Source organism: Sphaerodactylus townsendi, linkage group LG11 (assembly GCF_021028975.2).
Source record: "Sphaerodactylus townsendi isolate TG3544 linkage group LG11, MPM_Stown_v2.3, whole genome shotgun sequence".
NCBI classification, from domain to species: domain Eukaryota; kingdom Metazoa; phylum Chordata; class Lepidosauria; order Squamata; family Sphaerodactylidae; genus Sphaerodactylus; species Sphaerodactylus townsendi.
In genome coordinates this window covers 2589855-2604770 of record NC_059435.1, presented here as the reverse complement: position 1 = coordinate 2604770, position 14916 = coordinate 2589855, and the positions used below count along the sequence as shown (strand labels likewise).

Genomic DNA, 14916 nt, shown 5'->3' with positions numbered 1-14916 from the left:
CGATGTGCTGATTTATTCTGAGACTGTTCAGGCACACATCAAGCTGGTATGTGAGGTGCTGCACTGCCTCACATGACACGAACTCTATGCTAAGCTTTCCAAATGCGAGTTCCACCAGGAATAGGTGGACACTTTGGGCTACTGCATCTCAGGGCAGGGGATTGAGATGGACCCTAACAAAGTTCAGGCTGTTGTGGACTGGCTGGCCCCATGCACACTCAGACAACTACAGTCCTTTTGGGGGTTTGCAGAGGGTAGCCCTCCCCCTCACTGACCTCCACACCAAAGGTACTGGGCCCGGTGGGGCCAGGCCGGGGTTGCCCCTTGCCTGGACAGTGGAGTGCCAGGTGGTGTTCCAAGCGCTCAAGAGGATTTTCACCTCGGAACCGATGTTGGTGCAAGCGGTCAGCAAACCGTTTATTCTGCATGTCGACGCTTCGGATGTTGCTTTGGGGGCTGCTTTACTTCAACGGGGGGAGGACGGGAAGCTACATGCTTGTGCGTACTTGTCCCATAAGTTTTCCGGCCTGGAACTAAATTGGACAGTGGGTGACAAGGAAACCTATGCCATCCGCATGGCATTGGCGACCTGGAGAAATTGGTTGGAGGGGGCCCGGCACCCCTTCGAGGTGTGGACTGTCCATAAGAACCTGACCTACCTCAAAACACCCAGCAAGCTCATCGCCAAACAATTGCAGTGGGCTGACTTTTTTGCTAGGTTTAATTTCACCCTTAATTTCTTCCTGGGAAGGAGCAACTGTCTGGCAGACGCCCTATCCCGGCTCCCGGACTCGCACCAGCCAAGCTGCGCCCCGTCGGCATGGTCTTCTCCCCCACCCAACTTGGCAGCCAGGCACTGCGAGCCCCCGCCCACTCCGCTGCTTCTGGAGGTGGAACTTCGCGGCCTTGCATCTTCCGTACCCAAGGGGGAGTGGGCAGTGGGTGACCTCTCGGAGCGGGGGAGGCCTCTGGTAGAGAGGGGACAGAGTCTACGTTCCAGTTGGCCTGTCCACCAAGGAGCTGGCGGGTCGTCACGACACCAAGTCAGCAGGCCACTGCGGCTTCATCAAGACTTTTACATTTGGTCAGATGGCAGTTCTGTTGGCCCTCCCTCTGCAAGGATTTGGCGAGTTATGTCACTGGCTGCCCCGTGTGTGCCTCGGCCAAGCATGTCCCTGGTCACCAGCCCGGGCTGTTACATCCTCTACCTAGCCCCGATGTCCCTTGGCAGGCCATCTCGATGGACTTTATTACAGACTTGCCCACAAGTAAGGGGAGAACGGTTGTTTGGGTGGTAGTGGGTTTGTTCTCCAAGCAGGCCCATTTCATCCCCTAAGGGGGGGGTTCCCCATTGTTCAGAAATTGGCCCGGTTCTTCCTCACACATATGTATAAACTCCATGGGGTGCCCCAGAAGGTCATCTCGGATCGGGGCCCCCAATTTGTCTCCAGGTTTTGGTGAGAGTTTATGAAACTACTGGGGGTTGAACTGATGTTGTCTTCCGCCTACCATGCGGCCACAGACGAGCAAATGGAGAGGGTGAATGGGATTCTGGAACAGTATCTGCAGCGCTACGTTAACCAACACAACTATAATTGGGCTGACATGCTCCCCTTTGCCGAATTCGCATATAACAACGCTGTCCATACTAGTACCGGGCAGAGTCCCTTCAGGGTGGTGTATGGCCAGGAAAATAACCCGTTCCCCTAGAGGGTTCTATTCATGATGGACCGGCTGACCTGCAGGAGTGAATTGCGTCTCTACTCACCACCTGGCGGATTGTACAGGGCTCGCTTGCTAAAGCTAAGGCGATAACAAACGTTTTGCTGACCGCAAACAGCGACCAGTCATTTATGCGGTGGACAATAGGGCGTATCTTTCCACCAAAAACTTACGAGGATTCCCAGGGACCAGGAAACTGGGTGCCAAGTTTATCGGGTCCTTTTGCGTCTCCCGTGTGGTCAATCTGGTAGCTGTGGAACTTGAACTTCTGAAAAACTTTAAGTGTGTTCACCCTGTCTTTCATGTTAGCCTGTTAAAGAAAGCTGCCCCTCCGGATGCTTGGCACCCCAATATCCCCCCAGCTGAGCTGTATGAGGTGAATGGCGAGTTGCACCAGGAAATTAGCGGCATCGTTGATTCCCGGTTGCACAGGGGTTGGCTACAGTACTTGGTCCAGTGGAAGGACCTCCCCTCTGAGTTCAATGAGTGGGTGGGCAGCTGTCATGTGTCGGCCCCGTGCCTTGTCCAGGTGTTTCACCATGCCCATCCGAACAGGCCAGGTGGGGGGGGGCTTAGAGGGAGTGGGATGTCAGGACTGCAACTCCCAGCTTGTACTGGCTCCCACCTTTTTCCAAAAAGAGTGGGAAAACAAACTGAGAAGCTACATCCCACCAAGCTTCAGAACCAATGAGAGGCCAGGAGCTGGGGGGGAGGGGAAAAGTTGATTGGCTGCTGCCTGTTTTTGTTAATAGCATAAATACTGGAACTGATGACAAGAATCCTTAGTTCCAGCACTCTGTAGTTAGGGTGACCCAAATCAATAAAGTTCCTTTTTTTAAAGTTAGCTTTACATTTACCTCAGATTTGAAGGAACTCTCATGGTAAGTATCCAAGGTTCTACTTTCTTGCTTTTTTCTGGTTTTAATTTGGCTCTTGGCCCTTTTTTTGAAAAATGCCTTGTAATTAATTCTGTGTTCAGAAAAGGTGGTTTATATACTTTAAGATACAAGGAACCCAATTTTTGAGAATTATGGGAAGCATCGTGATAATATTGTTGCCTAACATTCGACTCCGCCACATTAATCTTCACTTGACCTCCCCCTAATATGTCATAGGAGTGCAGGCTTAACATGTTGATTTTAGCCTAGCAATGTGATTGCTGTTTCACCTGGCTGATGGTTCTGTTCTAAGCTTTCTGTTTATCCTAGTATAATAGAAATTGTTTCCTTGGAACTTCCCAGGGAGGCATCAGAGTGGCTGTCACACAGAAATAATCGGGGGGGAAGTTGTGCTTCAGAAGAGGCCAAATTGTATGTCAGCCTGTTAGCCCCAAGTTGTACATAAATTTATTTATTTCAATTTATATATCGCCCTCTCCACAAGGGCTCAGAGTGGCTTAGAGCAATAAATAACATATAAAATTTGATTAAATAAACAATTAAAACAGCTATAGTAATTAAACTTCATCTAATATAGATAAAATACATTTAAATTTTTTAAAATCATCTTAAAAACTTAAAATAAGACTGGCAACAGATGCCATTAAAAACAGGTAGGGGATTGAGGGTTTAGGGCTGGCAGAAAGTTCAGTTGAAGATAATAACAGTTTCAATTTCGGTCTCGTGCCTCAGCCAAAAGCCTGGTGGAACAACTCTGCCTTACAGGCCGTGCGGAACTGCATCCCATCCCGCAGGGCCCTGAAGTGAGAAGAAGAAGAAGAAGAGTTTGGATTTATATCCCCCCTTTCTCTCCTGCAGGAGACTCAAAGGGGCTGACAATCTCCTTGCCCTTCCCCCCTCACAACAAACACCCTGTGAGGTAGGTGGGGCTGAGAGAGCTCCGAAAAGCTGTGACTAGCCCAAGGTCACCCAGTTGGCGTGTGTGGGAGTGCACAGGCTAATCTGAATTCCCCAGATCAGCCTCCACAGCTCAGGCGGCAGAGCGGGGAATCAAACCCGGTTCCTCCAGATTAGATACACGAGCTCTTAACCTCCTACGCCACTGCTGCTCCCTGTGAGGTGGCAGAGCGTTCCACCAGGTAGGAGCCAGGGCCGAAAAAGCCCTGGGTCTGGTTGAAGCCAATCTAATGCTGGCAAGACTGGGGACCACCAGAAGGCCAGCAGTTGCTGACCTCAGGTTCATATGGGGTGCAGGTCCCAGGCCCCTCATGGCCTTAAAGGTCAAAACCAAAACCTTAAGCCTGACTCGGAACTCTACCGGCAGCCAATGCATTCCACGGAGGATGGGGGTGATGTGATCCTTCAAGGTAATAAGGGCAGGCTAGATAACTTCAGTATGGGAAGCAAGTGACTATTCCTGGAGAAAATAACTAGAAAAGGGGGAGGGGTAATCGTATAGATGTGTAGCCAAAGAATGCTACGTGGATTACTTTTGCTTTGTGACAATATTTCCATATTATTGTTTTAACATTTCCAAATTAAACTTGAATAACGCCTAAATTTATTGTTTGGGAAATTAACTGATTTAACCTGAGAAAAATTTGTTTAGGCACAAAAAATGTACACCAATAGGAATTTTTCATTTAGAATTTTTATTAGAAGTGTTTCTCAAATGGAATATTTAGTTTTTACTGTAATGTAGGACACTATCTAATTTAAGGATCATTAGTCGATCATGAGTTTCAGTTCACAATCATAGATTTGGAAGGAACCATACGGGCCGCCTAGTCCAACCCCTGTCTCACTGCGGGATGAGCCTCAGGCATCCCCAAGAAGTGTTTGTGTAGCTGCTGCTTGAAAACTGCCAGTGAGGGGGAGCTCCCTGTCGAAAAACCCCTAATATCCAGTTGGTCCCCTTCTGCCCACAATCTAAACCCATTGTTGTGAGTCCTACCCTCTTCTGCCAACTGGAACCTTTTCCTGCCCTCCTCTGAGTGACAGCCCTTCAAATACTGACAGAGAGTAATCATGTCCCCCCCTCAACCTCCGCTTCTGCAGACTGAAATTGGTATAGGAATGAATTGCGTCTAAAGAAACATTGATTTCTTAGGTGTATGTTCTTGTTTACTTAAATCACTTATTAAGTTTCAGATATGAATAAAACAAATATAACTGCATGGCTGAGTAATAAGCAATCACAGAAACACTAGCAGTGTTTAAACCAATTCAGACTGTTATAAGAATTTGATACTTTGATATACCGTATATACTCGTGTATAAGTCAACCTGCATATAAGTCGAGGCACCTAATTTTACCACAAAAAACTGGGAAAACTTATTGACTCGCGTATAAGTCGAGGGTGGGAAATGCAGCAGCTACTGGTAAATTTCAGAAATAAAAATAGATACCAATAACATTACATTAATTGAAGCATCAGTAGGTTAAATGTTTTTGAATATTTATTTCAAAGAAAAACAGTAAACTAGCTCTGTAAGCCCTGATTCTCCCTTTAAATCCGTTCAGGAAGGGGGGGGGGTGATTTAAAGGGAGAATCTGGGGTGCCTGTCAGGGGAGGAATGTTTATGTTAGCAGTACCAACATTTCAGAGTATCTTTAGAATACCCTCCTGATGATACCACCCAGGTTTGGTGAAGTTTGGTTCAGGGGGTCCAAAGTTATGGACCCTCAAAGGAAAAAATAGGGGATGGGGCACCCCCTTTGAGGGTCCATAACTTTGGACCCCCTGAACCAAACTGTACCAAACCTAGCTGGTATCTTCAGGAGTGTCACCTGATGATAGCCTGAAATTTTGGTGCCGCTAGCATAAAAACTGCACCCCCTGGCGGCCGACAAAATAAAAACCCTAAAATATTTTTTTTAAATACACCTCACTCGCTTATAAGTCGAGGGGGGCTTTTTCAGCACAAAAAAATGTGCTGAAAAAGTCGACTTATATGCGAGTATATATGGTACATGCTGTAGCCACACAACTAATAACATACATACAGGAATTTGTGCTCTAGATGTCCTATACTCTGATACAAGAAGAGTGTAAATTTTTCCTGTCAACTTGACTGTGAAATCTGAATTTGTGAGCAGCTATATTTTTTCATGCTGTGAGTCCAAGATACTAGGTTATGATGGGAATTTGTTCCTATGAAATGAACTATCTTTTGAATATCCTGATTGCTTACTAAAGGGCAATAATAGTCAGCATTTGTAGAGGTAACAAAATTTTTGCTCAGATTTTTTTTTATCTGCACGATGTTTAACCAGCATTGATGGTTAGTCCCTACTAATGATGCACAGCATGCACTGAAAGGGGTCTGGGAAGAGGCAGAACAATTGTGCCACTGATGCAGGTTGAAACATGGACTCTTCATGGGAGCCAAAAAGCTGCAGCCAAGATCACAGAAGCACTCCCTTCTGAAAGGGAGAAACACAAGAATACTGTTTGAAGGTGGTACCTACCACTTGACTTGGCAAGCACGTCTACTGAAGTATTTTTTAAATCTACCCTGTTAATTAAAAACACATTTTTACCACAGGAATATGGCAGCTGGGCTCTAATTTTATATCAGGGTCCCCAACCTTTTTGAGCCTGCGGGCACAGTTAGAATTCTGCCACAGCAGGGTGGGGTGGGCACAGCAATAAAATGGTAGCCACAAAATGACTGTCACATGAGGTGGGGCCAGCCACAAAATGATGACCTCATCTTAATTTCAGTAGCACAGTGGAGATCCTTGTGCTGAGGTGACAGCTGCTGCCAATTCAACATTTAAAAAAATCTTCACAGCCCATCAGATGCCTTGCCCAGCACAAGACCCGCCTGGCCACACCCACTTCCTTAAAACATTTGATGAACACCAGAAAAGGTGTTGGCGAGCCCCGTGGTTCCCATGGGCACTAAGTTGGGGGGCCCTGTTTAAAATGGTTGTAGATAGGTACTTAGAAGCATTCAGAAATATGCTTTTTACTAATATGTTACCAAGTAAAAATAACTACTTTTTCTAACGTCTTAGAATCAGAAGATGAAGTGGAAGAAGAGCATGAAGAAAGGCAGCCATCCCCTGAGCCTTTGCAAGAGAATGCCTCCAGCACTTACTGTGAAGGTCACCCTGTAACGTAAGGCAACTCTGCTTGCTTAACTACAGTGTACAATGTGTGTGTTGACCCTTTGCCTGTAGTAATGTGTAGATGTTTGTGAACTGCAAGTATTGAATAAGTTTCATATTGAACAATTCCAGAGTACCACATGGGTGATTGTATCATTTGAGGAAGCTGGACTGCCTCTCCACGGGATCCTGTCACTGCCATGTTGGACTTAACAGCCATTGCACTAATAATGCCACAAGAAGCCTTTGGTTTGTTTCCATGTGGCAAGGCACATGTGAGTGTGTATAAACTTGGTGAGGCCACTGAGAAAGCAAAATGTCTTGGGGAGCTGATTTGGCAGCCAAAGGAAATTAATCTCTCACATTTCTCTTGGCACGCACACAGGAGACTGAGTTTTTTAATTTTATTTTTTGCTGTCAAATCACATCTGACTGAACAGCAATCACTGGTGGGGTTTTCAGGGCAAGAGATGTTCCGGAGTGGTCAGATAAGCCGTGGGCCCCCAGACAAAGACTCCATCTTGGCCCCTCCATATGACCCTGATCAGAATCAGAGCTCATAATCAAGTAAATCACTTTGCTTGCTGTACCATGAGTCAGTCGTCATAACAGGATCAGTCTGTCTGCCAACGTACGGCAGGCATCACCTATCAGAGAAAACAGCCAGCAGACTCAAAACCCACCCTCAGCTTCACAGTGATCACGGGAGTTCCACGGCCAAATCTGAAGGGCAGGGGAATTTCTGACCCAGGTGAGACAAACCATCTCCTCTGTACTATCTGCAATGGAAGCAAAGGGTCTCTACTTGTGGCTGTTAGAAAGTGATGCTGCATGTCGGAAAACTGGCCACCAGTGCCAGAAAGGTAATGGAAGTTGCAGTGCCAAAAATGAAGGGAATTGGAACACCCTGAACCAGCTTACTTTTATGATGGGCAACATAAGAGAACTTTTGAGCAGCGTTTTCATGTGTCTCCTAATTCTCAGATCCTCAATCTGCTATGGAATGTTGCTGAATAGCACACTTTCTACCACACCTACCTTGCAGTGTTATGAGGATAAAACGGAAGATAGGAGAACTTTTGGTCTCCATCAGGGAGAAAGAACTGGGAGTTCTAACTTCTAGTCTACATTTGTATCCACTAAACAGACTAATGTTGCATTACCATGCATGTCAAGGATGAAGGAGGTGGGAAGCATCCTTATACTACTTTTTTTGATCATGGGGAATACATGAAATCCAGTCCCTTCTGTTCATATTACAAAGTTTCTTACTGTACTACTATTAAGCATATTCTCTTGCCAGATAGGAATTAGAAGGCTAAGAACAAGGATAGGGATAAGAAGGAGTTGAAATCAAGACTTGTGAATAAAGGGGGGGGGGCACAAAAAGGTTAGGTGGAGAGAGAGAAATGAATTAGGAAAGGTTAAATAAAAGGGAGAGATGTTAAGGAAAAGAGTGGGAAAGGTTGTTTTATGTTGCTGTAACGCACTATTGCTTTGTTAGAGCTGGCTGAGCTCTGTGTAAGGAAAAGAAGAAAGGATAGACTATTGGAGAAAATTATCTCATTAGCAGGCTTCTGGCTGGCGATTGCCGTAGCAACTGGGGCTGTGCATTTGGGTAAACCAGAGCTGGAAAAAAACCCCAAAGGCTCTTTTGGCTTTTTTTGGCTGAAAAAACCAAAAATTTTGGCTGAAAAAGCAAAGCTGAAATAAAGCTGATTTTCTCCGCACCTTTTTCAGATTCCTTATCTTTGCAGGGGTTGGGAGGGTTCAGGTAGAGCCACCAAATTAGCAGTGTAGCTGCAGGTGACTTTCCTTAGAAGAACCCCCAAGTTTGGTGAAGTTTAGTTCAAGGAGATCCAATTTTATGGGCCCCAAAGGGAGTGCCCCATCCATCCTCTATAGGAAACAATGGATGAAAATTTGGGGGCCCATAAAATTGGCCCCCCTGGCCTACCTTCACCAAACTTCATGGTTCTCATAAGAAGAGGCATCAGCTGCAAATTTGGGGGCCCTGCCTTGAAAAATAGCCCTCCAGAGTGTTGCAAAGTGTTCCCATTAGCTAACATGGGGGCCATTCCCTTTAACTTTTAAACAGCGCAACTCCATGTTATTCTAAAGCAAGTGTTTCCAGAGCTTTAGGGGGACTATTTCTCAAGAAACCAAATTTTCAGTGGAGCTGCAGCTGACTCTCCTTATGAGAACTTCCAAGTTTGGTGAAGGTTGGGGTCAGGGCATCCAATATTATTCATCCCCAAATGCTGGAAAACTGAGTGCCTATAAAATTGGACCACCTAACCAAAACTTTTCCAAACTTGTAAGCAGAGGCACCTGCAGCTGTGCAGAAAATTTGGTGCCTCTATCTCAAAAAACAGCCCTCCCAAGAGCCTTGCAGGGACTTTCCAAAAAGTGCCGTGTTGCTGAAAAATTTTCCTACCTTGCAAGAATGGTGAGAAAATTTATCTCAGCTTGATTCTCTGGTCTAGAATAGTTTTTTCCTCATCCCGCAATCCAGCCGCTAGCAACTCCTCCCCAAAAGAGGTGGCACTCATAGTTCCTTATACGAGGAACTCTCTTTCTGGCTTCCTGCTGGGTGGAAATCATCAGATGCCGGCCTGGGAACCCATTGCCAGCATCAAATGGTTGAGGTCAAGTGGAACTGCTCCAAAAACAGGCATGGCATACATCAGTTGGAGCACAGAGCCATTGACCTGGCACCTCTCGTGTTTCAGTTCTAGGTGGAGGGAGTTCCTCTCCCTAGTCCTCGCTGGCAACCTGCAGCCAAGGCCTGTGTCAGTTGAGGAGGAGGGATCAGATTCCTCTGCAGAAGAAATCCTCTCTCTTCTGGCAGTGAGCAAGAGATCCTCACAGTCTCCCAACAAGCCCAACACCTCCAACGTACCTGCGATTTAAAGTCAGACTGACTCAGGTACCAGGTGACCTGACCCAGACAAGAGAATTCTAAGCCAGTCACAAGGTTCCCAGATGCAGAAGGGCAGAGCAGACTCTCAGCCCAGTGCTCCCAGGGATTGTTCTATGTGTTTTTCCAACAAGGGCTCTAAACAGCATTCACAGGGGGGAGGAGGGCAAAATTTTAGTCGCCCTGTTCTGGCCCAGACAACCATGTGGTTGGAGTTTGCTGCAGTAATCTTGAACAGGGTGAGGAGGTGGACGCTGCCCTCCTTGAACAGTTTGACAGGGTACAACATGACCTGGTAGTTAGGGGTGACTTCAACTTTTCTTCCAGATTCCTTTCCAAATTTCCCAACTTAAAGCAAAGCCTCCACAGTCTTGCAAGTTTTTGACCTGACTGACTGACAACTTCCTCCTCTAAATGGAGGAGGCATCTACAAGGGGTTCAGCCATACTCGACTTAATATTGACCAACAGGCAAGAGATGGTTGATGGGATGGAGGTGGTGGGGACCTGTTCCGTTTTAGTTGGACAGACTTTAATGAACTTAGAGGGATTAGTCATTCCATGCGCAAGATTGCTAGAAGGAAAAGAAGCAAATGAAGGATAGGCTGTTCTAAAACAAAAGCTCTTGCAAGCTCAAGAAAGAAACATGGTAGGGGATCCAAGAAGCCAGTGTGAATGAACAGAGAACTCCATGATGAGAAGGGAGAAAAAGGAAACGTTCAACAAATAGAGGGAAGAGTATACCTCTAAAGAAGTGTATCTGAAAGTTGCTAGGCACTCTATGTCAACCACCAGAGAGGCCAAAGCTCGCAGTGAACCAAAAGATAAAAGAGGTGATTGGCCCACTGTTGAGTGAAAGTGGAGAATCTCTGATAGAGGACAGAGAAAGCAGAAAAGGTCAATGCCTACTTTACCTCAGATTTTTTTCCCTGAAGAAGAGAATAAGGTGATCTAGAGATAGTAGTAGACAAGGGGCATCATCCCGTCTGCTGCTTGACATGAACAGGGAGGTTGTTGAGAACCACTTGGCTGCATTAGATGGGTACAAATCCCAGATGGAATGCACACAAGACTGGAGGAGGGCAAATGCTATCCCAAATTTCAAAAAACGGAGGGATGACCCAGGAAACTGCAGGCCAGTCAGTGTGATCTCTGTCCCAAGGAAGATACTGAAACCAATTTTAATGGGATCAATCTGCAAGCATCTGAAGTACAACCTGGTGATCCGGGAATGGCAGCACTAATTTGTTCCTGTCAAGTTGCCATGCTTTAGTGTGCCACAAAGCAGTATCAGAATGAAGCAAGAACAAAGTAGCACACTAGGGCTGAAACGCTATCAGTCACCATATAACACAAATATAAAGTGTTTACCTTATATACTCACGTATAAGTCTACTTTTTCAGCACATTTTTTGTGCTGAAAAAAGTCCCCCTCGACTTATACGTGAGTGAACGGGTGGCGAGTGGGTGGGGGGAACGGGTAGCAAGCGAAAAAAGGCTGGGAGCTGAGGGTGTTTTTCTGCACCTGCTCCCTGCTATGTGGACACAAAGGCAGCTCCCAGGTAAGCCTTGGGCTGTTGCTTCGCTGCACTACAGGTGGCCAGTAGTTTCATTCACAGTGAATATTCAGTGAATAGGTGTGAATATTAAATATTAAATGTATATGTTACAGAATTTTTGTTCAGGTCAGGAAGCTCCATGAATGCTAGGGAGCCATACTCATTGGGAAATCCGCACCATTGGAGCCCATGGTGGCAGGAATCCCCCCCCCCCACACACACACACAGGGTGCCCTGAGGTGCAGCCACTGCCAGCACCTTTCTCGGCTCACACCCAGTGTTTTTGGAAAGCAGGTGGGACTTCTGTCCAGTTGAACTTGCAGACCTGCAAAAAAGACTTGCTTTGGGGCAGCGGCTGCCATCACTACGCAAGTATCTTCACTGTGTAATCATAAACTATCCTTGTTGAAGAAGAACCTGTAAGGACTTTTTAAAAGTGGGATCTTGTTGAGCATCTTCCTAATGAAACTCTGAAGACATACTGTCTGTGAGTTATATATTCCACTTCAGAACTTTTAAAGTTATTGTTGATACCATACTGTTTTTCTTTGAAATAAATATTTTAAAACATTTTTATTGGTATCTATTTTTATTTTTGAAATTTACCAGTAGCTGCTGCATTTCCCACCCTCGACTTATACGCGAGTCAATAAGTTTTCCCAGTTTTTTGTGGTAAAAAACTTGTTTGGCCCAGTTTTCCTTGCTCTCCGAAGCCGCTGTCGACAGGACCTTAGCTGCTGTTAGACCTACTACTTGTCCTCTGGATCCGTGCCCATCCTGGCTTGTAAAAACCTGCAGGGTGGAGCTACGACCCCATCTGTTGAGTATCATCAATGGCTCCCTCGAGCAAGGAGTCTTCCCGGATGGGTTGAAGGAGGCAGTGGTCCGCCCACTCTTAAAAAGACCACCGTTAGATCCGAGGGATCTGGCCAATTACCGCCCCGTCTCGAATCTTTCGTTTCTGGGGAAGGTGATTGAGAGAGTGGTGTTGGAGCAGCTTCAAGGTTTCCTGGATGACGCATCGGCCTTCGACCCCTTCCAGTCCGGCTTCCGTGCTGGGCATGGGACGGAGACTGTTCTCGTCGCCGTCACAGATATGCTCCGTATTCAGCTCGACCGAGGCGGATCGGCGCTGCTGGTATTGTTAGATCTTACCGCAGCGTTTGACGTGGTCGATCATGACCTTTTGACCCACCGCCTGGCCGCCTCCGGGGTGCGAGGCACTGTCCTTCAATGGATTGCCTCGTTCCTCCGGGGTCGAAGTCAGCAAGTGAGGTGCGGGGATCAGGCCTCCCGGAAGTGCCCGCTTGACTGCGGTGTACCCCAGGGGGCCCTACTATCCCCGCTGCTATTTAATATCTATATCGACCCTTGCTCGACTGGTGCGGAGTTTTGGGCTGATCTTGTCACCAGTACGCTGATGACACGCGAGCTCATTCTGTTGATGGAGGAGCAGTTAAGCCGCCCCTGCGGCTCTCCAGCACTGTTTGGAGGCGGTTGCTGGTTGGTTGCGGCAGAGCAGGTTAAAACTGAACCCATCGAAGACGGAGATCCTCTGGCTTGGCCACGAGGGGGGGGGGACAGGATTTTCCAACCACCGGTGTGGGAGGGGTCACATTGGCGCCGACCCCCTCCGTGCGCAGCCTGGGGGTCCACCTGGATTTGTCTCTCTCAATGGAGACCCAGGTGGCCCATACAACCCGGGCTGCCTTCTTCCACCTCTGTCAGGCCCGGAGGCTGGCTCCTTTCCTCTCCCAAGCGGACCTAGCCACTGTGATCCATGCAACGGTCACCTCCAGATTAGACTATTGTAACTCGCTCTACGCGGGTCTTCCCTTGCGTTTGATCCGGAGACTAAAGCTGGTCCAGCATGCAGCGGTAGCGGCTACTTACAGGCAGCGCCACTTATGACCATATTCAACTCTGTATTGCGCCAGCTGCACTGGCTTCCGGTGGAGTTCCTGATCATTTTCAAGGTGTTGAGTGCTGACCTTTAAGGCCTTACGCGGCCTGGGGCCCTCGTATCTTCGAGACCGCATCACCCCGTATGTCCCTGCACGGCCTCTCCGCTCAACGGAGGCTAATTTGTTAGTGGTCCCTGGCCCCTCAATGATGCGGCTGGCCTCCACGCGGGCCAGGGCCTTTACGGCCCTGGCCCCGGCCTGGTGGAACACCCTTCCTCCGGCTATTAGGGCCCTGCGGGACCTCAGTGAGTTCCGCAGGGCCTGTAAGACGGAGTTGTTCCGCCGGGCCTTTGGAGGGACCAGCCGCTGAAGTGGTGCCCCTCGCTGGCTCTTTACATCTGGGCCTGTCATCTTGGGACTCGTCCTCCTCCTCCAGGGAGAATTTTAAAATATGGGGTTGGCCGGACGCCTCTATTACTGTTATTATTGTTGCTATCGCTGTTTTAAAGGTTTTAGTTGTTTATTTATATCAATATTTTATGCTGTACACCGCCCAGAGCCCTTCGGGGATGGGGCGGTATAAAAGTCCAAACAATAAATAAATAAATAAAATAAAATAAAATTAGGTGCCTTGACTTATATGCGGGTCGACTTATACACGAGTATATATGGTATGTCTTTTTAACTCATTATCAAAAGTGTAATAGCAATGACATACATCTTATCCATTTGAATAACAACCTGTAAATTCTATCTATATATACACGTTACAAAGGACATAGACATCATATAAGAACATAGGTGTATTGCAAACATATCCTTCAATAAATACATCATGCCATTAAAGTGCAAATCCAATTGCTGTGGAGTATGAACGAAACCTGTGGGGTCACCTCTGACGTAGTATACAATATTATTATAATATTTATAGGTTTTGTGTCCTTTTCACAATGCGTTTCTGATGGAACAATTGTAGTGGGGCTCTATATCAACATCCAGTGTGGATGATACATGCACAAACTGTAGAATGCAACACATCTATGGTCACTTATGGGTTTGGACATTGATATAGAGCCCAGCTACAATTTTTCCATCAGGCACGTTGAACTTGATGGGGCCAGAAATTGACGCGTTGTGAAAGGGACACAAAACCTATTAATATAATAATAATAATAATATATTATTATTATATTGTATATAATAATATTGTAAAATCCTTTAAACCTCACAAGCGTTTTATCACCTCAGTGGGGGATAGGCAGTTCCCACCCCTTGTTTTCTTCTTTGATTGAGTGACAAGCTTACTGGATCGAGGGTTAGTGCTATCAATGTTGTTTACCTGGATCTCTGTAAAGCTTTTGACTTGGTTCTGCTTGTTCTGCATGGGTAAACTAGAGACTGCGAATTGGACTTTAGGATAGTTAGGTGGGTAGGGAACTGGTTGGAGAATCAATGGCATTTCCTCTGAATGGAGGCAGGTGTCCAGTGAGGTGCCACAGGCCCAGTTCTGGGTCTAGCCCTTTTTAATATTTTTATGAATGATCTGGCTAAGGATTGGAATTTTGCCAATGACACCAAATTGAAAGAAGCAGCAAACACACCAGAAGGCAGAAAGAAAATTCAACAAATCAGAAAAGTTGGCATGTGTGATCAAGATGCAGTTCAACAGGGATAAATGCCAAGTTCTACATCTGAATAACAAAAATGAAGAACATGCATACTGAATGGGGGATACACATCTGGATAGCAGTATGTGTGAACCAGATCTTACAGTATGGGTAGATTATAAGTTAAAT

The 14916-nt window shown here is 46.5% G+C and overlaps 1 protein-coding gene across 4 annotated transcripts in view; it reads left to right on the top strand.

Annotated features, from left to right (window-relative positions):
* G3BP2 (G3BP stress granule assembly factor 2) overlaps positions 1–14916 on the top strand; it is a 134614-nt gene that overhangs the window by 62993 nt on the left and 56705 nt on the right. For all 4 annotated transcript variants that reach the window (XM_048510643.1, XM_048510640.1, XM_048510642.1 and 1 more), the window contains exon 6: positions 6646–6748. In XM_048510643.1, coding sequence (XP_048366600.1) covers positions 6646–6748 — 103 coding nt within the window. The remainder of the gene's footprint in view (positions 1–6645; positions 6749–14916) is intronic.